This window comes from Corvus kubaryi, unplaced genomic scaffold, assembly GCF_017639235.1.
Source record: "Corvus kubaryi isolate FWS band 111438036 unplaced genomic scaffold, C.kubaryi_AGA036_p1.0 split3-73, whole genome shotgun sequence".
NCBI classification, from domain to species: domain Eukaryota; kingdom Metazoa; phylum Chordata; class Aves; order Passeriformes; family Corvidae; genus Corvus; species Corvus kubaryi.
This window is the reverse complement of record NW_024582091.1, coordinates 24,205,111-24,232,740: the sequence shown is the minus strand read 5'-3', so window position 1 is coordinate 24,232,740 and position 27,630 is coordinate 24,205,111. Positions and strand designations below refer to the sequence as shown.

Below are 27,630 nucleotides of genomic sequence, written 5' to 3'. Positions count from 1 at the left end.
TAGGACTTGGCGGCTGCTGTTCGTGAAGGAGGGAGGGAGGCGGGCAGACAGACAGACTGAGAGACTCCACGGGGCCTGGCCGGGCCCTGGACACCCCCGGGTCTCAGCGCGGCACTGGGCGATGCTGGGGCCCGTCCTGCGGCCTCGGTAACCCTCCGGGCCGGTCCCCGCCCCCGCGAGCCCCGCTCATTTCGGTGTTCCCGCCCTCCCGTCTGCCGACGTGGGCTCTGCCCCTGGCACAGAGGCCTCGGGGTGCCGGCGCTGCCGGCTGACGGCGGGGTGGTAACGGGAAAGGACCTTTTGGCTCTGCGGGTGGGGCGTGGTGCCCCCTTAGGAAATGCTCATTTATATTTCAGTCCTTATCCACCATGTGTTTGTAGTTGAGAACTTAATTCATCCCGTTCTTTGTATCAAGTGATGCATTTAGTGCCCCGGTGACAGCGTTGGTCAGCCTGCAGGAACGTAGCTATGGAAGAACCTTTAACAAGATGTATTTTATCTGCAGTCGTGCTGACTTGTTTTTTTTTTGGGGGGGGTGGGGGTAATGGGTTACAGTTGTAGCTGAAGAAACAAACTGATCTACATGTACTTCACTGTCCATTGGAAGAATGACAGATGACAAAGATGTACTTCGAGATGTGTGGTTTGGGAGAATACCGACCTGTTTCACTCTGTATCAGGATGAGATAACTGAAAGGGAAGCCGAACCCTACTATGTGAGTATGACAAAGGTAGTCACAAGTAGCCCAGTGCCATGGTTGTGTTTGTTGCCTTCATTCTCATCACGTGTACAACTGCATGTCATGAAAAAACCCAGCTTTTTTTCTTACTGTTCCTGGTAGCTTCTGAAAGTAAACATATAATCATGCTGTGTGATTTTGTCTTTCTTCACAGCAGATTGAAAACTTCAGATTTGTTCCACTAGTGAGAGAAATTTATCACAGATAATTAAGGTCGGTGAAAAAATTCTGAGAAAGTCAGTGAGTGACTAGGTAAAGGAGGAGGCTGTATGTGAGTTTGTATGTTCTTGGATAATGAACAATCGAAGGGAGAGAACTTCTATGTTAGTGCAGAAATAACTTAGTCAGAGACTTATGAAATATTAAACATTACCTGTGTAACACAAACTCATAATGAACACTGGCTCCATGGATGACTTCTGCTCATTTTCTTTTCTTTAAATGCTAGCAGCCATGAGAGATCTAGCTCAGAAGTGAGAAAAGCTACTCAGAGCACTGCCTGAACAGGATTGCTAGCTGGTGATAAAAAAAAAGATGATGGATGTATTTGAGTTGTAACATGGAAGTGCCTTCTATAATTGTGTATTTATTTATAGTGTTCTCATCAGTTTTCATTCTTTCAGCACCTAATAGACATGTAATTGAGAAAAAAAGTGATATGCAAATTTGAAACGTAACAAGTATGTGGGAGGGAAATCTTGACCTTTTAATTTTTATGGGATTCTGAAATTCTTACGTTTTATCATATCCCATTCCACAAGAGATAGAACTTTTTTTTTCTGTGTTCAATAGCATCTTTGTGTCATCAGTTTCTGATTTGCATGTGTTGTTTTGAAACATGATAAACTATTAGTGCTTTTTGTTCAGCAATAATAGTACTCATCTTTGTATATTTTAGTTCCATCACTGGTAAAAGATAAGCACTTTACTTCATGTTTGACCTATTGCCAAATACATCTAAACTACCTAGAAGTCTCAGACTTTAAATTATACATATGAGTTAAAATATGTTTGCATACTTTGTGTAAGAGCTACACAAAAGTATGAGTTAAAGTTTAGGGGCATGCAGCCTTGATCTGTTTTACATGGGCATGGAAACCATGAAACCACGTTATCTTCGTGGTATGGCCAGCTTTCTAAGTCAAGGAGATGGTTTTAAGGTTGTAGGATTTCTTTTATTTACTCCTTGTAAAGTGTGCTCAAAAATTCTCAATGCTTAATTCTTTCTTTCTGTGAAATCTGGTTACTTACAGATTACAGTTCTAAAATTTTAGCTTCTTCATTTTTCAGTTCATGTTGGAGCTGATAATACAGCTTTGCGTCTTTGGAGGGACCAAGGATTTATAGTAGTATGAGGCAGAATAGCAATCAAGGTTTTAAATCATGGTGTAGTTCTGATAGTCTCAGAGTGTGTCTGCATTAATGTCTTTGTTCAGATCTGGAGTGCATTTAAAATAAGTCTTCATTCTTTCCACTTCCTGTGCCCAGGCTGGCATCACAGAGCAGTCTGATAGCCCATGGGCCGTATCATTTTCACGTGAAGCTGAAGCAGCAGATGGGCTTCAGCTGCTAATGGACATTTGGTGTATGGGAGCAAACTTGAGCTAAATCAAAGTAAAAGATCATCAAACTCCCTAAAATTATTGGTTAAGTATAAAAGTATATGTAGTCAATATTCCAGCCTTTGACATCAGCTCTTCGGCTTTACTTGTCTCTGTCTTAGTTGTTAGTATAGATACATGCTCTGTATTCCAGACTGCCTTTTGTAAATGGAAAGACTACGTGGGAAGGAAATACTGCCATCATTAAGCTGAGGGAGGATAAAGGATTCTGCTCTGAGGAACTTGCTTTATGAACATGAAGGATGACATGGACTTGGAGGGTGAGGGGTTAGAAAAACAACCCAGACAGAGTCTGTGGGATGGGTTTTGGTTTGTTGTGAGTGGTGTGACAGGAGAGCCATGTCTGTCAGATGGGTTAGTGCAGCACAGGAGTGATGCATGTGTGTGTCACCTTCTGGCACTGCACGGGGATAGGACAAGTAATTGAAAATTAACTTGTCTATCTTTTGGAAAGAGTAGTGACATAAAGACTGGGCAGCTCTGGTAAAACACTGTCCTGGGTCTTGCTACAGTCAAGTCAGGTAGGTTTCTGCAGTTACACGAGAAATGGATACATAATTTTCTTTGGAGTGTTTCAAACAGATACTTTTGTTTTGAGTGACAAAGTATTTAGGAACAGTTAGGTGGAACTACTTTTGTTGCTGATTTATCTTAAAATTGCTATGCATTGTATTTTAAAATTATATACTGTTTGCCTCTTGGTGCAAGCAACACTTAGAAAGAAAAGAAGGAAAGAAATATACAGGAAGCAGAGACTCATTGGCTGAGACTTGTCAGGCGTATAAAGAACAAAACCACAGCAGGCTACAGTCTTAGAATGATGCTCTGCCCAAGGGACTGGTCTTTAGCAGGACCACTCTTTAGCTTGCTCGATGTCAAAAGTATTATTTTGTTAAGATGTCTGTAGGAGTGAACAACATGAAGCTATTCCACATTAAGATGCTTTGTTTCAGCTTCCTCAATACTTTAGCGATCAGACCAATCCAGTTCCAGTTAAATCTGTAATTTTTCTGTTTTAGGGCTTTCCATGTAAAAATACTGTATTTTCTGCAGCAAACCCTGCGGAGATACCTGGAGAGGTACTCTGTTTACACGAAGTTATATTGCAAGTATTTACTTAGGCATTCAGAGTTCTTTGTATTTCATTTAACCTCCTGATGAATAAGAAAACATTCCTGGTTATTGTGATGAAATACTGTAGCAATATACAGTGTGCAAAAGGAAGGTGTTGCAGTTTGTGTAATTTTTGGGGATGGCATTTAGGGATGCCTGCGAGGATCTATTCTGCTTGGTGATGTATTTGGAGATTGAATTTTCTTAATTTAATGAAGAGAACTCATGATCTTATTCGTTATCTTTCAGTGGGTGGGGAAGCGATATTAAAAGGGGTAACAAAGTGAAAATGTATTTAAACTGCTGATTTTAAAGATCTCACTTAACAGATTTAGTATACTTGTAAATCTCTTAAGATAATTAAAGCTAGAAAAGTGGTAGAATTGGATCCTTTCTCCCATTGAAGGGGAAAACTATAGCGAGGTAAAAGAAGTGGGGAGACCAAACAAAGAACTCAGTAGGTTCTACAAGTGCTTAGCATCTCTGAAAAACAGGTAGTCCCTCTTAACCCGATTAACTTGGATTTTGTACAGTTTTTGTTGAGGCCTTTTGGGAGTGCTGGCCATGTTCTGTTAAATTCAGTTAAATGCCATTGGCTATTGTCTGTGGTCTCTGTGTTGAAGTAGAAACTGGGTTGTTCTTTCACAATACAAACTGAAGTAGAATATTTTACAAAGGAAGCTATGCAGTTTAAAGGATTATGCGGAACACTGTTGCAATAAATAATGCTTTAATATATTTATCAATTCCAGCATGACTGTGCTACATGCAACATGCTGAAAATTGGCTTTTGTATGAGTCCTAGTAAGTTTTATCAGAGTACACCAGCATTAATTTAACTGTACATATCATGCAGAAATAAATGAAATTATTACCAAAAAAATATAGGTTTGATTGGTATAGCCTGGACTGTATTGTCTCAAGAACAATCAGTGAAGATAGGTGGAATGAGATAAATAAAGGATAAGCTTATGTTGTCATTCAAGTCATTAAAGTACCAAACAATTTTCACTTGAGTGTGTACATAACTTTATCAAATTTATTGAGCTTGTTTGCCTTTTGAAAATTAAGGCTGTGTTTTGACTACATTGCTCCTATGAAACAAGGTAGAAACGATGTGATGGTGGTAATAAAAGCAGCAGTTGGAAAAAGAAAACCATATGGTACATGAAAAAAGGAGTGTTAACTGACACGATGGCTGTGATAGTGGTGAGACTTGGCCTTATGTAATTTTATATAGTTGTAAAATTTAGCTGTGTCACAGATGTAACCTAATGCGGCATTATCAAAAAGATGAATCTGTTCTTCCAGGAATTTGATGTACTCTCCATACTTCTCTATGGATTGGGTATTTATGAACTGTAGTATCATGGTCAAAATATTACCTGATTTATATATCAAACTGTGGTCTAATTATTGGAGAAATTATGGAAAAATGTTGCAGCAGAGATCAAGTTTTCTGTCAGGCAAAATATATCCTTACGTGGTTTGGGATGTCTGTACCACAGACATTCACTTAGGGCCTGGCATTATTCATATACTATAAAGAAAATACTTTTAAGAAACAACACTGGTTATGAGGAGCACTGGAAAACAAGTGTTTCTCTAAACATGCAAAATATAATTTATATATACCTTAGGCCCATCTATTTTATTAATAATTATGAAGCAGAACTTTACAGGATGAATACTATTAATTTAAAATGTCTGCTCTAAAGCAAATTGGTATTTTACAGGGAGGTTAATCTTTATTCATTGAGACACAGAAAAGCATTGTTTGTTAATGCTTATGGATTGATTTATTTCTAGTAAATGTGCCACACAGTCATCAGTCAATGCACTGATTGCTACAGAGTGCTTAACCACTCCTACTAGGCATGAGACTTCAAAAAAAATGATGGTGGGGAAGATATTGTAAATAAAAATAGCACAATGTTCTGATTTGGATACTATACACTTGATAAAAGAAGACAGTATATGACAAAGCTGTAAGAAGGTGTCTTGTTTCAACTAATAAAATATCTACAGTTTTCTTTCTGATTTTAGTTGCTGGGTGAAGGTTAAGTCGTGGAAGAATAGTAGTCTTGACTAATAGGTTGAGTTGGCAAACCCAGTGCAAAGAAAATGGAATTTGCCAGCTATTGGAAGTACAAAACACTTGGAAACCAAGCCCTTAAGCATCTAGTTTTCATTCTTTTTTTTTTCCTTGTGTAGGAATTTCCATTTTGAAATAATAGCTGATACACAGTTGCTCATTCTTTTCAATAAGAAGTTAGAATCTCTTCTGACGTGTTCATATGAAAAAGGTTTAAAACTTCATTATTTAAATACAGAAAAGCAGAAATTGAACTCCAGTGTTCTCCCTCCCATCCCACTGAAAGAATCAAGAACTTAATTTTTTACTTTTTTTTTGTTAATATATTAGATACTGCTATTCTGCATCTTCTGAGTACACCATTTTATAGCCTTTCATTGACCATTAATAAGTAAACTGTCTAAAAGACTTCTTACCTTAAAAAGGGGAAAAAGAGAATGCTAACTGAATTTTGGTTGTGAAAATGCATACTTGTTACAGGTCTTTACTACTTCATTGTATTTTATTTACACTTAAAGTTTCTGTAATTTTTTTCAGTTGCTTTTGCCAAGGATAAGCTACTTGACACTGGTGACAGACAAAGTGAAGAAACACTTTCAGAAAGTTATGAGACAAGAGGAAGTTAGTGAAATATGGTTTGAATATGAAGGTACACCACTGAAATGGTGAGTTTATTGAACTTTGTACTTTATGCGGTTTATCATGTAGAGAGTTCCCAGGTTCAGCACAGTGCCAGTAGTTTTCCTAAAGTAATCACTCCCTTGGGTTTCAAAGATGGCAGAAGAGGAGGAGGGTAAGAAATGCATGTTTTTGGGGAAAAACAAAAGAAGGTTTAATGTTGAATATATTTTTTTTTATTATTCTGCTTGAATTTTTAGTGTATGTGTAAGACAGGGTGTTGTGCTGCACTTACTGGTTTTGTTCTAGTTGTTAACCATAATTCAGAATGCCTGTGGTTCTGGCTTTACCGTTGCTTGCAGTAGAATTGCCAAATAAATCTTTAACATATTCCACCTTCCTAAAAGATGTCTAATAACACGGATAGGAAGCAATATTTCTGGAGTCTGAATGCAATAGCTTATATGATCGAAGGTAATAAAAAATGAGTAGCCTTTTCTTTTCACCGGTATAATATGTGCTTGCACTGTAAAAATCTAATATTGATCTGCAAGCTTTTGTTGTATTCAATTAATTCAACTTTACTGAACTAATTGCTGTTGATTCTGCTTTTATTCTGTTCTATAGTCTATTAAAATTATCTTCTTTTGGGGTTTTGGTTTGGTTTTTTTGTGAGAGGTTAGGGATTTGGACTGACATTGTTTCATTTAATTGATTTTCATAAATACTGTTCATCAGGTTTTCTACTTCTGCTGTTAAAGAGTTTTAAAGAAAATACTTTGAGAGCTGCAGTGTTTGCTAGTTCTGTACAGGTAGCATTAGCCCTCCAGAACTTAGTATTTTGAATGATGAAGAGATTTTTATCTCTTTTTATTTCATGTATCATCATAGGAAAGAAAACTAGTGGTTTTTTTATCTTACTGAACCTGGATTGTCTTGGGATTAGCAAGCATCACATCATGGAGTCCTTGTAGACTTGGTGATGCAGTAGATCTCTTCTAGTCTTTTGTTTCTTTGAGACCAACCTAGTGTAAACCTTGAAAATATGTAAATAGAAACCCATAAAAACTAGCTCTTTAAACTGTTATTATAACTGACTGGCAAAACCAACTTTAGGCATCTATTTAAATTATGTGGAATTTAGCAAGAAATGGTTTCTTACATGCCATAGTAACATTGAGTCATGGATACTACCTAAATAAACAGCGAAGTACCATGTTTATCCCAGTGTGTTCATAATCCCAGGTAAATATTGGGAGGAAACTTGTTTTCAGTGAAGTTGTAAAAAGAAGGGAAAGAGAGGCTTTGTACCTGAACCATAAATAGATCCATATTTTCTGTAAGTTTTCAAATACCATGATGTTTAAACCAGAATAAAAAAATCCAAACTATAGAATATAGGTATAGAGTAAAAATATAACTTGTAATTCTAAAATTAAGTGAAGAGTTATTAAAGTCATTGAACACAGAAATGAAAATATATAGTGTAATGATGATCTGCTAATTAAGGCTCTCATCTTTCAGAAAAACAAAGCATAATCTGCCAGGAACAGCTCCACTGATTTTGGTGGAACTGCTTTTCTAAGGAAAGTGCTATTTGTAAACCAGTATTTTAGGAGAATGGTAGTCCCGTAAAGAGCCAAAGCTGCTTCTGGGGAAGACCCAAACACCAGGACTGAGAATTAGATGGAGCTAGTAGTTGGTGGAGAAAGAATAGTGAGCATTAATGTTTAATCTTTTTAGCTATGACTTGTGCATTCAGAATCAAATAGAACTTGTTAATAATATTGTTTATTCTAATTATTTACTTTGCTCTGTGAGGTCTTATTTCTTACTGTCTGTGCAGTTTCACACCTGGTTGGGGTGAAGTCTATGTCTGTTCAGATGCAGCTCTTCCATTTTTCAGTGAGATTTTGGAGGAAGTCTGAAACATAGTTTCAACTTCAGGCTTTGCGGTGGTGGGTCAAGTTCCTAAAAGAGAGTGAAGCTCTCAGGGCCTGGAGTTACAGGGGCCTGGGTTCTTTCTCCTGCTGAGAGTGTTGGGACAAGGAAAAATGGTTTCTTTGCCTGCAGGAGGTGTGTGCTGGGGGGGGAGGGTCTGTGTCACCAAGGTAAGGAGTTTCAGGAAGAGGTTGTCAGACTATGCAGCATTAGAGACTACAGAAGGAAATGGATCAAGCCTCAGGCCATCCTGCAGCAACAGGAGACTAAACCTACAACCACACTGAAGGAGATGCAGGCAAAGACTGTGATCACTGGATTAGAAAACAGTCTCCTAAGATTTGGAAGAGCTGGAAGCTTATGACTTCTCGCAATAGGACTGTTCCTTCTATGCTTGCATTTCTGTGAGTACAGCATGGGTTCGGTGCTCTGACTGCATGTGAAGGACTGAAAGTGCTGTCCAGTGATCCATCTGATGTGGCTGAGCCTGAACTCTGTAGGGGCACCAGGAGGAACTGAAAAATTAGGTGAAAAGTCCATATTCTGCTTCCTGTCCTTTCTCCAGTATTTTTAACTCTGCCATTTCATGGTCACTGCAGCTAAAGCTGCCACTGATTATCACATCCAGAACTCTGTCTTAATAATAAGTAGCAGATTCAGCTTTGGGTTATGTCTGGTTCATCCAGTGTCTGTATCAAGAAATCTTGACTACTAGTGCCCCACTGTGTTGCTTTTCCAGCAGATGTCAGAGATTAACAGGAACCAGAATCTGTGATGTAGACATTACTGAGTTGTTTAAAGAAGACTTTTTTTATTTTCTCACCTGGATTGCATGATCTGTTGCCCTTACTAGTCCCTCCTCTGTTCCTGAACCACAAGAACTTAACCAACCTGTTGTCTGTCCCATTATGATGTCCCATACATCTAAGCTGCTCACTCACATGGAAGACAACCCTCTGTCCTCATTTGCCCTGCCTGCCTTTACTAAGCAGCTTATGTCCTTCCACAGCAGTATTCCAGTTGTGCAAGCTGTCTCACTGTACCTCAGGTAGACCAACACTCTCAAAGTAATATCATAGCATGTGCAATGCTAGTTTTTCCTGCTTGTTTCCCAAGCTGTGTGCACTTATGTAGATACTTGTGGTGGGCTCTCTTCTACCTTCTTTTATCTTCTTTTGACATCTCCCTTGTAGCTGTTACCTTTCACCACTTGCTATCCACCCATGTCCATTAATTTCTATTTATCTGTTGGTTGTTATTTACACTCCTGTTGTTGATAGTCTAAAGCTCTCACCAGGCTGGGCAACCTGAAGGCATAGATACTTTTGTCTAACTTAGGTGGATTCCATCTCTCCCTAGTAGTCCATTATCCCCAAAGAGTGTCCCATGTCTGTAAAGGCCAAGTCCTTGTTGTTGCACCAGCTGCACAACCAACTCCTGACCTGGAGACACCTCTCTGAACCGGTCTCCTCTAATGGTAAAATTGTGGAGATGCCTCCTTGCCGCTAGAACTTGTATAGTTTACTTTTGATACACTCAGGGGTTCCCTAGAAGCAATGAAAATTTGTGCCCATGTGGGTGAGCAACAAGGACTAATAATCCGAGCAGAGGACAAACTTTGCCGGTCTGCAACTTTTTAACAAGCAGCAAACCTCTGCAGGTTATCAAGTGGAGTTGGCAGATGGGGCTCTTTCCCTCGTACTACGGAGTCTCCTAGTGCTATGACTGCTTCCTCTGGCTGTGGATGTGCTGTTCAGACAGCTCTGATGCTTCCTCAGAACTTCCAGCCTCTTGTCTGCCACTGAAGCTGCCAGTGGTTGGAGAAGGCCTGCCCTCTCTTGGCCAGAGGTTAAGGAAACTTTTCTTTCTGACCATCCAGGAGCTGCTCTGGCAGTCACACACTCAGACCACCTGAGCTGGGACCGAGGCCCCTTCACAGCAGGCAGCTTCAGGGAGCTGATGGGTGCCTCGCTTGACTCCCTACACACCCCACATAGTCAGACAAGGTTTCCTTACCCACTCAGCCCTCGGTTTCCCATAGCAGAGCCTCAGGCATCAGGATCCTTAAAAGACCTTAATCATGGTGCAACAACAGAATAACAGCTTGAGCTGGTGCCCCTGAGCAAAGACCCCAAAGCAAAGAACCCCTGGGCTTTTATACGCTCACAGTCTGTGTGTGCAATAGTGTGGGGATTCTCCTCTGGGTCATTGGCTCCTGCCGTGTCTCTGGTGTCCGGTCACCTGGCAGGGCCACAGGTCCCCGTGTCCTTTCCTGTGCAAAGGGTCGGCACCAGTTCCCGTCCTCTTGTCTGGGGCTTCCATCACCCAGAGCTCAACCTGCAGCTCCCTCTGCAGCTGCACACTGAGCTAATGGCACTGAATGGATTCCTCAACACCAGAGTTCACACAACTCTGGTCTTCCCCATCCTGTGAGTCCCCACTGACCACTCCAATGACTGCTGACTCTTTCTCTCCAGGTTCTCATCTCTGAGATCTTGGTGAAGATGCCATCAATCTCCATATCCTCCCTGATGCTGTGCAGCTCTCTGACCTCCCACAGCTCCTTAACTTGGTGACAGCTCCTCACTAATGTGCACCTCCTCTAGGCAAGGACATTCCCTCTGCTTGCCCCAACCCTCAGGAGAGGTCCCAAGCTCTGCTGGCACCTTGAGACCTGGAGAGCTGCAGCCTTTCTCAGGAGCCCTCCCTGAGTGATGCCACTCTGTGCTGGAGTAGTTTTTTCTGCAGATGCTAGGGGATGACACCTGCAGCTTGTTTCCATCCTGTCTGAGCACTTGCATATGACTTTCAGTGGAGTTTTTGTCCCTTTCGTGTGGGTTGTGTTCTAGACCTGGTAGTTGTATAGGTGCCTCTCTAGTACCAACTGGATGGATGCTTGACCCTTTCTGTTCATAAATTAGCAGAAAACAAAAGGTCAAAGCACCATTTATTTGATCAGGCATGTATCACCTCTGCAAAGCACTGGGATTTTACTGAAGAAATTTGATTACACTTTGTAATCTAAACTGATTAGAAAATACAGATGTAGGCCAAGACCTGATGCAGGAGTTTTTGTGTGGGTTTTTTGTTTTGGTTTTCTTTTTCTTAGTTATCTGTTTTGTTGTATAAATTGAAAGTAATGGAAGTCATTGTTCGTGTTCGAAATTTGTGTTTATCTAATTATCAAATCTGATTTTTATTGCTTAACTCACCTGGAAAACCACTCTTTCATGGAACTCTTGCTGAATCCCTGTTAAGTATTTAGGACATGATTGACAGTAGTAAAAAGTCTTCGTGGTAAAAACTTGAGCATTAGCAGTGAATCAGGATAAATCTGGATATGCATTCTCTTTATTCTTTATTCTCAGGTAAGCTCAGGAATTGTAGTAATTTTTTGGGTTTTATTTTGCTGTTGTGGTGAATTTGTCTTAGCTTTGGGGTGGCTCACCCACAGAGGGTGCTAAAGCACTGTTGTGTGAGAGTTTACCGCTTTGGAAAATAGCTTGGCACAGGTGCTGTTAAAGCAACACTCTCGGTTAGTGCTCTTGGGACTTTCAAAACTTTTGTACATGCTTGGCTCTGTGACCTGTGATCAGTCCCATTTAATTCAGTGAAACTACTGAGTTTACAGTTCAGCATGTGTTTCTCTCTTAGTAGGATGAAAAGCTAGTAAGACTCTTCATGTTAGTTTTTGAAAGATAAAGAGACTGGGTCTTGATATGCTGAATGTAAAAAAAAAATATTTTATCAAAAATCTTGACAGTGTCTGTTGGTGAGAAAACTGAAGGAAGAGCTTTTTTTATAGTGCCTGTGGAGGTTTTGTGTGTGTGATATATGTTCCATATACTGCTAGGGGCTGTATATTGTAATGAATTTAAGAGACCAAGCTATGAGACAGAAGTGGATATTTGCCAGAAGAAAGCTTTTTTTTTTTGTGTGTAACTCCTTAACTCCTTTAATCTAGAATACCATTGAATTACAAAACTCCAATTAATTTTTTCCTCCCCTTTCATTCTTTTTAATTTGATAGTAAAGATATGGAGTCGATATTGATCTATCCTCTCTCAGCCCTTTTACAGATATGTGATTTTTTCACTTTTCCACTTATTCTCTACATTGACATATCAGGCATGTGGGAGAGGGAAGGGATGTTAAGGGTCAGTGTGGTATAAACGCAGGACACTCAAGCTTCTGAAAGCATGTGTGCTTTTCTGTCAGACCAGCTATTCCTGGTCTGATGCTTTTTAACTAAAAGTACTGTTTTGGGAGGTTCCACAAAGCAGCTGTAGGCCACTTAGAGCTGTTGCAAAAGTAGCAGTGTTTTGTGGGCACAGCTTGGAGACCACTGGTTTAGATACTGAACATGTAAATTCCAGACTTGATTCTGCCTGTCAGTCATCTAAACTTGCCTGTGTAACTTTTCTAAGTAAGCAATAAAGAATGCCAATTGTGGGAGTCAAACAGCTATTTTGTGTGTGTGTGTGTGTGTGTGTGTGTGTGTAAATGCTGGTATGTTAACTGTGATATGTAGAATTAAATGCACAGCTTCTATATTAAATTAGTATCTTGTCATTTTTAGGCATTACCCAATTGGTTTACTGTTTGATCTCCATGCATCAAATACAGCCCTTCCTTGGAGCATCACAGTGCATTTCAAGGTAAAACTGACACAGACCCTTTTTTAAGAACAAGTGAGCATAAGATTGCATGACATCTTGGAGCTAGGTAAAGGTTTTATAGCTATTTTATAAAACAAGTGAATGGTATGATTTGAAAGGGAGAATATTCATTGTTCAGGAAGCATATAAAGGTTTCTGTAAATCTGCAGCTATTTTCTGTGAGATTGTCCATCCATGAGATTAATGAGATTCCTTAGAAAATTATTGTATTATAATCTCAAAATCCAAGATTATTTTTCAAGATAAGTTATGAGACTTATGATATAAGAGAAGAACTTTCTATAATGTTCTTAATTCAATTGGTTTGAGTCAGATGAGCATGGATATGAGATGCTGTAGAAGTCCTTGAAGACAGGAATGCTGCTGTACTTAATGTTGGTCCCTTTTAGAGAACTGAGTGAAATGAGTTTGGTCTTGTGACAGCTTAGTCACAGGAGAAGCATTATTTTGATTATGCATTGTAAAACCATTAGGTATGACTTAATAGCACTACTGATCTTTGCTCAGAAGGGTACTTGAGCAGGGTTAGCTTTGGTGCAGGATTCTTGCATGCCCTGAAATGCATTGAGACTGTAATTCCACGGATGTTTTGAAGTCAAAAGCACAACTACAAATCATGATATTTAGCTTTGAAATGTTAATTTCTCCATTATAAAAGAAACAATGCAATAGGAAAGCTGATCTGAAGGACAATGCTACATTAATAGGCTTGACTTTAGTGTGTGAAAGATTTGAGTGAAATGAAAAGCATATTGGGAAGCACTTGTGTTGAACGTTTTCATTGAAACAATTCTCGAAGGTGTGTTAGAATAGCTTTTTCTAACAGTAATCTGATTCTTTTTGGAAGTGTACACTGAAACCATACATTCTTATATGTATTTCTACATGTTGAAACTTCTAAAATGACTGACTTAATGGATCTGAAGTTGGGGATGTTTTTGAAACCATTATAATTGCTACATTTGTCTGATAAATGTCAGAGACCTGGGATGAAGAAACTTCCAGAATGTTCTGAAGAAAATGTAGGGCATCTAGTTTCATAAGTCATGGTTTAATTGTTATGTTCTGAGAGCTCTGGGATATTAACAGTGGCAATGTGTGGATGTTGCCATCACAAAGTAGAGGCATCTGGAGAATTAAGTTGCAGCACTACAGTACTTTTTAATTTCACACAGCAACATAAATTTGACTTTAATGTCCTTGTGTTGCTGCTTGCCAAAAGCTCTGCTACTTTAAGTTTTTCTCAAAGGTATACATTAAAGATCAGCAGAAATAATTAACTGCTAAGGTAGTATCATTTAAAAAGTTGATGTAATTTAGTAATATAATACTGTGGAGTTAGCACCTGCATAATCTCTCTTCCTATTTTGATGTAATCTGAAAGTTTTATTTAAATAAAACTCCTCTGAATCCTTAAAGTCAAAACATAACTGAAAGATATCAAAGTATGTCAAAATATTGAAGAGGTTTTCATGTGTTACAGTTCCTTACAGCTGAATAGTTTAGGTGTGGGATTTCTGACTTGAGTATTCTTTTCATTTCTGTGTAGTTATTTGTCAAAGAGCCGTAATTTTTATTTGGCTTAATCAAACAGTGTTAGATTTTATGGGGTTTAACTTTTGTTGTCATGGCTGTCTCCTTTCTTCTACCAATGCACGGAGTCAACAACAGATCCTTCAAGCATCTGTAAAGAGTGTTTTTCAACTTTTTTTTTAAAAGTCAGACTCCCCCTCTCATGTTTCTTTGTTTGATGTTAAAAAAATGGAAAAGGTTTATTTCTGTTCAGCAAAAGTTTTCAAGTTGATAGATGCTTGTAATTGTCCTGCTGTGTTATGTGTGCAGACCAAATCATAAACACGCTTAGTTTTTGCATTGAAGAAACAGTTTGTTAATTTGTACTTCTGGTATGCAATAAAATTACATGCATTGTATCTTGTAAAGTTGAAAAACAGTTGCATTAAATAGTTGCAGAAGGATGAGGCTGAACAGCGTACTGGGGTGTGAGAATCATGAGAAGATGTAGCCTGGGAAGTTGCTTTTGTTACCCAGGTGTGGCTTTACGGGAAGGAGGGAAATTCTATCCCTTCCTGTTACAATCATCTCACCTTACTCTGCAGCCTGCTAAACGCTATTCACGTTCTCAGTGTAACCACCTCTCCAGATTTTGGGCAGTAGATAAGAAGTGGTGAACTGGTCTGGAAACAGTAGTGCTATTGGAGGGGAGAGGAAGTCGTGTGTGCCAGGGGAAAGGCTGAGCTTCTGCTGAAGCCATTGTCTGCTGGTGCCTGCCTCTCCACCCATGACCTGACGTACAGGAGGAGAGACAGCATCTGTCTTTTTGTGACAGTCATCATCTTTGTGATTTTTTTTTTTTAGGTGAAAATTGGGTCAGGTGGAATGGAAAGGAAGTACTTTTCCATGTAGCATATGGATAAATTGTGGAACTGCTAGGAGATATTGTGGAAGCCAGAATTATAAATGGGGTTTTTTTGAAATTAATCTATTTAAAGGAAAGACCACTGATGGTAACTAAACACAAATACATAGATGCACCCCCTGCCACTGGATACATTCTTTATGGTTTTTAATGACCTATTTTCTGTAAATGTAGTCCAGTGCAGCAAGTAGACTGTCACAGGATAAACAGATGTTTTGTGAACTAGAACTGAGAGATAAATATGGGTGGAATGGAGTTATGAAACCAGACTGTTGAAATTGCCTGTGATGTTTTTGGTACAGTTTTATGTGAGAGGTCATTTAGTACTCCTGTCTGTACAAATGATACCTATTTCTTTGTGACCAGTTCATGCTGCAAGGGTCTACTGGTATGTGATAATAAAAAACAGAACTCTCTGAGCTTTCTAAGAAAATGGGAGTCAACCCTTAGTAACTTTTCTTTCAAAGATGCAGGACATGCAGGGAGTAAGACACCACCAATAAGAGTACTTGAATTAAAGCTGCCTATGTTATCTGTTAATACGTTTTGCAAATCTCCTAGTTGTACAGCCAGGGGTGGCTACCAGTTTGTTTACAATTGTCCCTTTCTTCAGGGAACTGAATAAAATTATTTATGATGGATCACTATTTCTTCAGGTTGAAAGAAGGCAAGTAGAATTTAAAAAAAAAATACACATGATCCACATTTAAGTATAAAACTTATTATTTTGTGCCCTGATTGATAAATCAGTGGGGATACTGTGTTTTTTGTTGGCAGTCTCATGTAGGTGAAACTGTTTCATATGTTTCTTGCACACGTGCAGTGTTTTTTTCTAAGTTGTCACTTTCATGTTTAGGTTTTTCAGCTTCTACTCACAGTACTTCTTAGAAATGTGTCAGTGTTTTCCTACTAAAGGAAAGAGTACACAGCACTGAGATTCAAAAGTGTTTTCCAGTGTTTCACAGTGTTACTGCTTAGAGGCTGGGAAAATTAATCATGCCATACCTAGTTCTACTACTGTGTCTAGATTCTTTACACTAGCTTAACTAGCTCTGACCAATTTTAAATAGATCCTTGCTGTTCTGCAGACTACACTGTGTATGATTTCTGGAACTCATCCCCACGGAGTGATGTTCCCTGCAATTTGAATTTCATTGGAAGAAGGTCAGCAGGAAGACGTCTGCCTGTTGAAAGAGAAGAATGTCCCAAAAAAGACCCTGCAGTTCAATATTTAGACATATGTGTAGTGAAACAGTTGTAACAAAACTGTTGTTTTCTTAAACTTAGCTCAAACATCAGTTTTTAACTGTGAAAGTCAGTTTCTAGGTTCTTATATTACTTGGCATTAGGTACATACCACTGTTTCTTCCTTTGTTTTGAGGGATGCCAGTGTCTCATTTTGAATTCTTGCATGTAAAGAACTTTTTTGATCTTTAAGTATGCTATTTCTGTCTATTTGTTTCTTCTGGATTGGTTACAAGACTTTTCATTTTTATTTGAGTGAGTAAATTGAACTTCTGAAAGTATTTTACAGGCCTATGCAGATGTCAATTGGCAAGTAACAATCCCAGTAATGTTTTCCTAGTAATCTTGGGCCCAATTATGCTGAGACACTCAGCTTTGTAGGGTAGAACAGGAGCAAGATCTGCCCCAGAAGAACTTTCCTTATTGTTGTGTCTTTTTAAATGTCTTTTGCTTGGCCATTCTCATGTGAGAAATTAGATTTACCTCTGTCCTCAGATTTCTAGTCATCTTAACATGCATCAGTCCTAACAGCAGCACTCCCTTTTGCAAGTTCAACACCAAACCGTGTAAACTTCAGTGGAAAAGATATTAGGAATCTTTTCTTTAGGCCCCTGTTTTTGGAAAATACTCATCCTTTTGATCCACAGTTTCCAGAGTTTGGGTTCTCACTGTCATAAGGAGGAATCACTATATGAAATTTCATTATTTAATTTCCAACTCTTCTCAATAACTTAATGAGGAGGGAACTATCACTGTTATCCTCAGAATTTCCTTCAGGTAAGGCAATCCCCAGCTCCCTTTTTTGATACTTTGGGTTTCTATATTTTGAAGGGGTCTTCACTATTTTTCCTGGGTTTATGCAGGGGAGTGAAGGTAGGGTTTTTTCCAGCATTAGATTTCTCCTACTTTGACATGTTAACTATGTTGTAAAAGCCTTTGAAAAATATCCCATTATATGTACTTGTATTTCCAAAATGCTTTTGACAATCCCTAATAAAAGCTTTTTAAAGTGCCAATTTGTTATGGGTTAAGAGGAAAGGGCCTCTGTTGGAATAGAATGAGAATTCAAGTATAAAAATGTGGCAAGCCCTTGTTAGGAAAGGGGGGTACTGATGATGCCACCACCCTGGTTTGGCTCTGAGGTTTGCTTCATTAAGCATGATCATAAGCAACTGTGAAAATAAGATGAATAAGGAGGGAATAAAGGTGGGTTTTAAAACTTCTGAAAACTAAAGGACTGGATTTGTGTTAGTGAATGCTTGTGTTCTTATAAAATGGCAAATGATAGTAAGTGTTGATAGAAGAAAAACTGGAGGAAGGCAAACCACAACTTCTACAATACTGGACTTCTGATCAGTTAATTTCCAAAGAAATCTTTTTTGTGCCTGAATGAGATTTACTATTATAACTCCTTAATAAATTAATTAGGAGAGGTAGATGTCATTTACTGAAGGGATAAAAGTTACCTGAGGAATGGTAGTTGTACATCTGCAATGCTGAATGCTGTGTCCCAGTTCTAGCCAAATAAAAGGGGTCTAAAATAACATCACACAGGCTAGCAGTAGTCATGTGGATTAGGTGAAGCTGGAGCTGACAAAGATTTCCAGTATCTCTAATGAAAAATGTTTGTAAGTGGCAGATATGCTATAGTTGATATATTTGGGTGATTCTGCTTGGTTTTCAAGGAACTGCATAGAAATGGTTGATAAAATATCATAGAGAGCCAATATAAAATAGGTGCTTGTCACTTACTTCTCATCATTTTCTCCTGTTTATTGTCTGAGAATTGAATATCTGCTTGAAAACATGTTAAAATTCTGGTTTTACAGAAAGTTGTTCAGCTTTTATTTTTCCTGAAACATTTTCACTGCAACCTGTTTCTTGTCAGCAGAGTGAGAGAATGGTTGTTACATTCTTCTGTAAGTAGAAGTTGCCAGTGTGCTTCTTTTGCATAAATATATGCCTGTTTAAAATTAGCACTTATTTTTCATCATACAAGGTATGTGATGCATTTATTTTTCTTGATCTGTCATTTCTCTTTGTAGAATTTTCCAGAAAAGGATCTTCTACACTGCCATTCTAAGGATGTGATTGAAGCTCATTTTATGGCTTGTATAAAAGAAGCAGATGCTTTAAAGCACAAAAGTCAAGTCATCAATGAAATGCAAAAAAAGGATCATAAGCAATTGTGGATGGGATTACAGAATGGTAAATACAACACATCAAGTATTAATTATATTCAGGTCAAACAAACTAATAAGTAATTTCTTCAAATTTTAGTTATTGCATGAGATATAAAACGTCACTGTTCTGCAGAATTTTTGTCAACTGTCATGGAAAGCATTGATGGTTTTGGTGGTGGGTTTTTTTTTTTTTTTTTTTTTTATTAAAGTCATCACTTTGGTGATAATTCAAATGTGCCTTGAGTTATTCAAGGATTGGATTGTGACGCTGTTTTAATAAACCAAAACTACCAACAAAACAAAATAGATAAGTATTTTCTAGTATACTTTTGTGCAAATAATGGTCTTTATTTGGGAGACACCTGGGGTGTAAGTGTTCAGTATTAGCTGTCTTGGACCATACAAGAGATTGTGTCCTCTAGTTAATGCTTGTGGGTTGTCAGTGGTAAACAATGCAGGTAAACTTTAAAAAAAGTTGTCCAGTAGATTTAATAATTTTACTTTTCTCTCTGCCATTTTTTAAAATTGCTTTATGTCTTTCACAAGGACTTCTGCATAGATAAGTATTGACTTGAAAAAGTCAGCAAAATAATTCAGAACAAGATCTTATAATTAGTGTTCTTACTTTGCACAGATGGCATAAATCTATATTGCAGCACAAAATAAAACTTCTGTTTTTAGTGTCTTCCATATCATGGTTCTTAGAGTCCTGTAAGTTGAAAAGCTTTTGTAAGTATTTCAGAAACTGCTCTCTAGAATGGGTGATTATGCCACTTTTATTGCATTTTTCTCATCTTCTGAAGCTGTCACTTATATTATCACTAGTAAATTTATTTTCTGAAAGCATTTTACTGTAAGCATGAAGATGTTTATTCTGTGTTGAGATACAAAATACTGAACGCTTAGTAATAACATCTTCCCATATGTGTATAAGAAAAATTAAATGAAACAGAAGAACCTTAGAATGCAAGAAGACTTGAAGCATGCTTTTGGCTTAGACAAGAAGGTTCCAAGTTAGTTTTGATTTAATGTTTGTATTTAGTGAGTGTGTGGCATTTTTTTCCATTGCTGTTTAGTGACACTGCCTTTCATCTTAAAGGTACTCCAGTGATAATTTTGAAGTTGAATGCTTATTAGAACTCTGCTTTCTATTTCTTATTTAATTGGAGGAGAGCTAGAAATTGAGGGATTATCTTAATTTGCCATTTTAGTAGTAGGATCTTGAGGAAGGCCGTGCATACCTGCAAATTTTATCAAGTAAGAAGTTGCACTTTATCTGGTTCGATTCCAAGTACTTCTTGAGAGATTCTGTATTGCATAGATAATAGTCAGCAAACTTATTGATACTGTATTCAATTTCGTGAATTCACACTAAGTAAGAGTTCTGGTCCAGTGAAAGCCAAAATCAGTATAAAAAATAGAAGTTTCCCTAAAGCTTATATCATTACAAGTCAATTTAAGCAGAAATGTTAATAATTCTGTGGGAAAAGAAGTATTTTGCTCTAATAGAATTTGTCTTGCAAGCAGTTTAGTTCAAGAAGCAAAAATCTGTGCCAGCATAATTTTGTTTTCTATTTCAAAAGATTATTATATTTATTGCAAAAAGAAATTCTGTCACTTCATCCCTGTACTGAGGTGTTCCCAGCAGTGCACTTTATGTGCTTTTTTATTAATGCTTTTTAAAATGAATACTAAAAGACCTTTAACATGAGTTACACTGTGAGTGTAGAGTTACAATATGAGTATAATAATGACAGAAGAGTGGACTAAATTATGAAACAGTACAAGTTAAAGTTCTTTTAACCAGAAGTTATAGAAACTCAATACTCTCAGTATTTAAGGTAAGAGGACAGATGAACAGCATGCTTTATTTTTTTGTGCTTGTCTTAGGCTTTATCTTTTCATTGATTATTTGTCTAAGAATATCTTCAGTTATAGGGAAAGCAGATTTTTTCTGTTTTGCTCTATAATGTTAAGAACAGAGGTTGCCTAGCAAAATTGATTTCAAGGTTTCACTGTACTTAATGAGAAATTGCACCTGTGGAATCTGACACCTGAATGAGAAGTTTAAGCAATCTTTTGAATACTTTCAAATGCTAATTTTAATTTCTCAACTCTTCATAAAAGAGAAACAAGAAAAGCTTATGAAACCAAGAAAACTCTTTTTAAGCATGTTGTATCTTTCAATATGTTTTTATAGGCTTTCGTTTGAGATGTAATAATTTTAAACCACTTTGTGAAACAGAATGAATGACCACAAAAAAAGAAAAGAAAGTAGCATTTGTGATAACTGCTTTGTAAGTAAAGATACATCTGCAGACCGTTTTTTTTTTTTTACAACTTCAAACAATTTTTTTCAGTTCTTAATTATAGGAAGTGTTATTTAACGAGTGATAGCTGTACTTAGAAGACATGCCCTGAATTTACGCTTTTGAAAAAAACCTATCCAGTTTTATTTATTTGGAGAAATGTAACTCTCAGGTAATGTGTAATTGGGTATAAATGTTTCTGCTGAGAAGCCGCTATTTGAACAGGTAACGTGAAACTTACCAGTTGCCTGTAGATGGCTTTTAAGAGAAGAGCTGTAATAGTGAATTTGTGGGAAAATCTTGTGCTAGTAACAGCTGGTGGTTATTCATATCAACCTTTACATCCCTCCTCCCACCATTTCTGGTTTTATGTTAATCTGATACCAAATCAGGAAAGAAAACATACTCTTCTATTTTGTGCTGTGGTTTTTCTTGCTCTTCACAGACAATTTTTGATTCATAAACCAGATATTTCTTAGCTAGAACTCTTCTTTGGGACAGGTACATTTTTGACCAGCGTCATGGATGTCTGTCTGTGGTAGGGAAGTGATAAAAGCAGACTGTGCACTTATACTGACCTTTGTTCCTTTGTAAGAATTGTTAAAATTCTTTGGTTAGAATTCATGGAAAATGTTACTACTATTTTTGCTTTAATCGAGTTATGGCCATTTTTACCATGGATAAAGAGGATTTTCAAGTGGGTGGGTTATTTTCTTCTTGCCTTTTGTGTGGAAAAATAAAGGCTTTCAGCTTTGAAACTCCAAGACTCTATGGGCCTACTGATGACTCAGGATCAAACGAATGAAATCCCAACTCTTTCTAGGGGGAGAGCGGCATTTTTTGCGTGGTTCAAAGAATTAATATCTCTAACTTCAGTATATAATAGTTCTGATAAATGAGGGGATTTAGATTCAGCACATCTGCTTTTTATCAGTTGTGGACTAACAGAAGCAACTGTACCCTGAAATTTTCACAGGCATCCTTTTATCACCAATGAAGACTGGACTTGGTAATTCTGATACATGAGTGGGAGAAATAAACAGTAAAAACCCATAACCATTTTAAGGTTTCTTTTATATATTATAAAATATAATGAAGTCATTATTTTACTGAAAATATTATGGAAAAAGAATGTAATGCTCGTTCATGCTGTAGGGCTTACCAAAAGTTAAGTGGCTGTATTGAATTGTTTTTATTAGAGGAGAAAAATCCTGCAAGCATTCAGAATATACAGTATTTTATCTTTTAATCATGTGATCTTTCTTGTCTTACTGACAGAATTAAGCCTGTGTTGTCTTGCATTTAGTTTCAAAATTTATCTAAACTATTCTTGGGTTTTTGAGAGGCAGAAGTTGTGTTTGTTCTCAATTATCAAATTTCTGTTTAGAAATGTTGGAACTGTGAAAGGAAGTGTCTTACAATATCAGCTTTTCTTGTGGCGTGTACACCTGACCCACTCAGGTTTGATAGGTGTGTTTCTCCTCTTCATAGAGAGCTGGTGGAAGCAATGCTGTTCCTTACCTTATGATGAGCATGCTTTAGTAGCTGAGCAAATCTCTGTGATCTCAGCTTGTAATTTAAAATTTGCTTAGAAAATCTTCTGGAGTTTATCAGGAGAATGAATAAAAAAGCTGTTAGTTTTTAAATCACAAAGCTACCTTGTTTGCTTCTTCCGTGTATTGCTATCAAAATGGGGAGTTCTTTCCATGTTCAATCTGTGGAGGTTTGGTTAACTGTGAAGAAAGATTAAATAATTCCTTTGAGCTTTGAAAGCAAGGGTATTGGTTAAAAGAGATGTAAAAAACCCAATCCTTACCTCCTGTTAATCCTTACCTTACCTGTTAGTTAAAAATTTCCCAAAATGCAACAAGTTGCCTTATAATTAGTGTCAGTATCTGCTTATTCTGGAGTTAAGATAGCACGGCACACCCCAAACATCAGTGCTGCTGATACCATGGAACTGAGGGAATGTGATTTAGACAGCCCTGCACAAAGTCAGCCCAGTACTGGTTTGGTGTTGAGCAGGGTCTGGTTTCGGGCAGGCTGGACCTGCAGAATGAGTCAGCTGCGTCAGAGCAGGCCTTCCTGGGGATGTTTTTGGTTTTTCTTCCATGGCAGTGGGTTTTGTTTGGGGTTTGGTTAGTTGTGGTGGTTTTTCTGGTAATGGATTGTGACCTAGACCTCACTGTTAGTTCTGCAGTGTTTATGGGATTGTTACCCTTTCTGCACAAATGACTAAGCCAATGCTCCACTTGCATGGGTGCAGTATTGTGAGTCTAAACTGCCATCCCCCTGAAACTGCTTTTGACTTTGTTACTCCTCTGTGCTGGCCTGGTATCTACTTGAATAGCTGCCCTTTGCTGCGGCACAAAGGTGGGGAATTGATGGCAGCCTGCATTCCCCGTTGGCTTTCTCTTCTCTGCTCTCAAACAAGAGGGCAGAGCAGGTCTGCTCTGTCTGAGGCCAGTGAGAACTAGTGGGTCTCAAAGGAGAGCATGAACTGTATGAAGGCAGAGAAGGAAGGAAAGCAAAAAGTAACACAGCATGCACAATATTGCTGAAGTCTCTGCTATGAGAGGAGGTTGCTTAGAGATAGGCAGACAGAGCTAGTGTTTCTAGCATTTTCACCATCTGGTGTTAGACGTCCATGTGCCTAATAAAAACCATTACACTATGAAGGAGCAAACTTCGAGGTCTCTTTTTGCTGCATTCTGCTTTTCTTCCTCCCCTCGCTCTCAAAATAAGTCATTTCCTGAAAGATGTGTATGGTCTAACTAAAATTTAGAGTAAACTATCTCTAAAAAACGGACTTCACTTTTAAATTTAACTTTCTTTAGTTGTTGAGGGTTTCTTGTTTTTCAATTTGAAATGCATCTAAGTTACCTTCTGCTAGTAAAGTCCTGAATTTATTAATATGCATTAATATAAAGGTTCCTTAACTTTTAGGAAAAGCTTTGTTTTAGAAAAAGCGTAGTACAAGGAAAGCAAAGTGGGTTAGAAGGTTACATGCTGTTATGCTGCTCTTTTTTCATGTATATGTAGAAAGCATAATTAGAGATGAAGAAATCAAAATTCCAAGGCTATCCTAGACATGGAGCAGAGAGCTGGAGGATGGATAAAATTGTCAGGAGTCCTTTTCCCTTTGACTTAGGAAAGTCTGTAACAAGCACTGCTGCTTAATTCCTATACAACCTGTAGGCTATGTGTTTCAAAAATGGATTATACTTGTTGGTCATGAGAGCTTTCTTTTTAGTTTAAGTGACAGTACTTCCTAAGATCATCTGCTTTTTGACTATAGAGAAAGCTTAAATTTTGTAGGATGTATGCATTTTTATATTTGAATAAAAAAAAGGAAGTAGCCCATCTTGATGACTTTCTTTGCCTAAACCTTTTCCAGGTAAACTAGTGACCTAGAAATAAAGGGAGGTGCTGTTAAGGAAACCGTGTACTTAAAGTGAAACTTCTGGTTTGTGAGTACGTTTAATAAGTGAAAAGAATGTTGGTAAGATATGGCTCCCTTGTGTATACTATAAGAAAATAGGGGGAAAATGCCTTTTTGATCTGATAGATAATCTGAAGAATGACATGCTGCTTTCTTGTACAGTTTTCAAAATGTCCTCTTACGTTGAATGTTGTTACTTTGCTATCTGTGACAAGAAGAATATTTTCACGTATTTCTGTGGCTTCTGCTACATTAAGTCAAAACTGTTCTAAGGTCCTGTCTCTCCATATCTGATAGTGACTCATATATGAAGATAGCCTGAACAGTTCAGTAAACTTGTGTTCCTTCTTCAGTGGTGGATTTGTATTATATACCATGATCTTTCAAAATGCCCAAGTGAACTAAGTGTTTAATAGCAAGAATATTTTAACTGTGGCAATGTGCAAAATGGAAGAGAAAAGTCAATATCTTAATGATGCCATACCGGTACTTCAAGCTGTGCTCTCAAAAAGGCTGTCACTCACTGTAGTAGTCATTGAGAGTCAGATATGTACCAGAATCTTCCTGAAGTCCTTGGTAGTTGTAATTATCAGTGTTTTTGTAAAACAAGAATATGAATGGTGAATTTAGGTGAACTAAGTAATTTAGAGACAGGTCTTTAAATAGATGAGAAATTATAGTAATCAGCTTTAAATAATGTTTCTGAATAGCAAAGTAATCGTTTTTAAAATGTTCAAAATATTTATGTCATCAACAAAAGCTCCTTCATGCTTGAGGCATACCACGCAAGAACTTAACTTTTTATAAAATTGGTTAGAAATAGCAGTGAGCAGAACTATGCGTGCATGCAGAGTCTTAGTCTTCCTGGGAACAATGTGGAAGTAGTATTTTTACTAAATTTTGAGAAGACTTCTTTTTGGCTATAGCAGTTAAAAGCAATGCTTGTTAAAATATGAGTCAGTAGAAAATATGCTTGCTTTAATGTTAAGGAAATATACTTTGTATCCTTGACTTTCAGCTGCAGCTCTCTGTATCCTACAGTTTGATTATATATATATCTGTGACAGATTAACCCTTACTGAGTTTGTCTGTGACTGAGAGGAAAAGTTGGTGGGAGCAGTTGGTGGATTGGAGGGCAGATCTGCCATTCAGAGAGATCATGATGGGCTGGACCCTCCCCGAGCTGCAGACAAGTCCCGCACCAGAGACAGGAAGAAGCCCATACGTCATCGCAGTCTAGGAACTGACTGGGAAGCAGCTTTCTGGAAGTGGGTAATGGTGAAGAAGTAACTGAGTTGAAAGCCTGTTGTGTTGTGTTGCATAAATAAAGATTAAGTGGGGAGCTACTCAAGCCCTTGTGTCCCCTCTTGGCTCAGCACTTGTAAAGCTGCACCGGGAGTGCTGCGTCCTCTTGGGACCCCAGGCCAAAAGAAATGTGGGCAAACAGAAAAGAATCCAGCAGAGTGCTGGTAAAATTATTAGGGGCTGGAGCATATGCTGTGTTAGAGAGTGGAGGAACTGCCTTGTTCAGCCTGAAGATGAGGAAGCTGACGGTTGATTTCATACCAGCTTTCCACTACCTGAAAGGAAGGCCTCTAGGGCAGATGGAGTCAGACTTCTCTCACTCTTGTCTCCACTGGCAGTGGAGCTAGGCAATTACCAAAGAAAAAACAGTTGCTAGTTACAGCAGGAGAAAGTCTGATGGGACCCTGGGAAGGGAGGGTGGGGTGGGGTGGGATGGGATGGGCTGGGGGAGTGAAAGTGGTTGAGTTGAAACCCATGGAGACAATCAAACTTCACTGGGCGAAGCCTTGAGCAAACTAGTTTAACTTTGTGTAGGCAGCTCTTTTGGGGCAGGGTGAGGGGCTATTATTCCAAAGCTTGACCTCCAAAGGCACTTCCAAACTAATGTGGTTCCTGTACCTCAGTTCTTGTATGTCGGTCTTTGGTCTCTTAGTGCTGTGTGTGATTCTGCCCAAGTACTTCTATGGTTCATATGGTTGTTAGACAGTGGTGAACCACTGAGAATGGGCAAGTTTTGTGTTTTTTAAACTTCGATATTGGACATAGTTGTATGCAAGCTGTGAGTTAGTATGGCTTGTGTAGAGCTATGGATACAATTTAATTCCAAGCTTTCTTTTTAATTTCTATTAAAAATTAGTTTTAAGACGAAACCATGATAGTCCAGACAAAATTGTGCATATGTGCTACCCTGAGGGCTGCACCAGTTTGTTCACTTCTTTGACTTTCTAAAAAGATACTGCAATACAAGAGCCATGAAATTAGTATTTCCTTTCTGGATTTCAAGTCTTTCCCTCATTTTTGTATTAATTCCTTCTGTTTTAAAAACCCTTTCAACAGCCTTCTTGAAATATGTCCAGTCCTAGAGACTGATAGTCTGATAGCAGTTGCATCACTATCAAATATAGAAACAAAATAATTCCTTACTATTATGATACTTTTGTTGATAAGGTTAAAGATTAGGATGGGGTTTTTTAGTTCTTTTGCTTACTATGCTGCAGTGGGAACTCCATTTTAACTGTCTATATGCTCTTACCAGGGTTTTTCTCACTGCAAGGTATTTGTAGATGTATTTTTCCATTCTGTGATAATTGCTCAGATTGTTTGTGTACGCAGATTTAAAGCTATGCTGCAGTGAAATGCACATGTTGATGGTGAGCACTTGAGCAGTGCCCTTTACCCTCTAAGTGATCCATCCTGTTGTAGCCTCATGTGGGTGAAGGAGACGTGTCTAACTTCAAGATCCATGTGAAATTTCAAGTTGTTTGAAGCGTGACAGCACTTGAGTTTCAGAAAATGACTGTAAGAGGCTAGTATGAGTGAAACTAATTTTTGTGGTTGCCTGAAGAACATTTCAGGCTGAGACCCAGGGGCAAAAGAGACCCAACCTTTTAGCCCTTAGCTTGGACTAATCCTTAGTTAGCACTGCTCACTAGTAAGAGGTTCAGCACTTGCTGTCTATTAACAATAAAGTATGATGGGATTACCAAGAACTTTTTAACATAACAAGGTATAAATTTGGATTAATTTCAATGACTACTAAAGGATCTCCAGTCTGGTTTAACGGAGGAAACAACAAGTCTCGGCGTTTCCCTGTGTCAGTAGTTTTTTCAGCTGTTTCAATGGGTACTTTAAAGGCATGAGTAATTTTACTGATAGGTTTCTGAACCCTACATGCATAATGT

The 27,630-nt window shown here is 38.1% G+C and overlaps 1 protein-coding gene across 4 annotated transcripts in view; it reads left to right on the top strand.

Moving 5' to 3' along the window:
- ATG5 (autophagy related 5) overlaps positions 1–27,630 on the top strand; it is a 90,693-nt gene that overhangs the window by 17,172 nt on the left and 45,891 nt on the right. For 3 of the 4 annotated variants that reach the window (XR_006014257.1, XR_006014258.1, XM_042017267.1), the window contains exons 2-5: positions 554–716; positions 6,108–6,235; positions 12,709–12,787; positions 18,536–18,698. Coding sequence is in view for 2 of the 4 variants with exons in the window: in XM_042017267.1 (XP_041873201.1) it covers positions 609–716; positions 6,108–6,235; positions 12,709–12,787; positions 18,536–18,698 (478 nt within the window). In the remaining 2 variants the exon portion in view is untranslated. Of the gene's footprint in view, positions 1–553; positions 717–6,107; positions 6,236–10,606; positions 10,736–12,708; positions 12,788–18,535; positions 18,699–27,630 lie in introns of those variants that run through there. The other variant, XM_042017268.1, reaches the window with a different exon arrangement.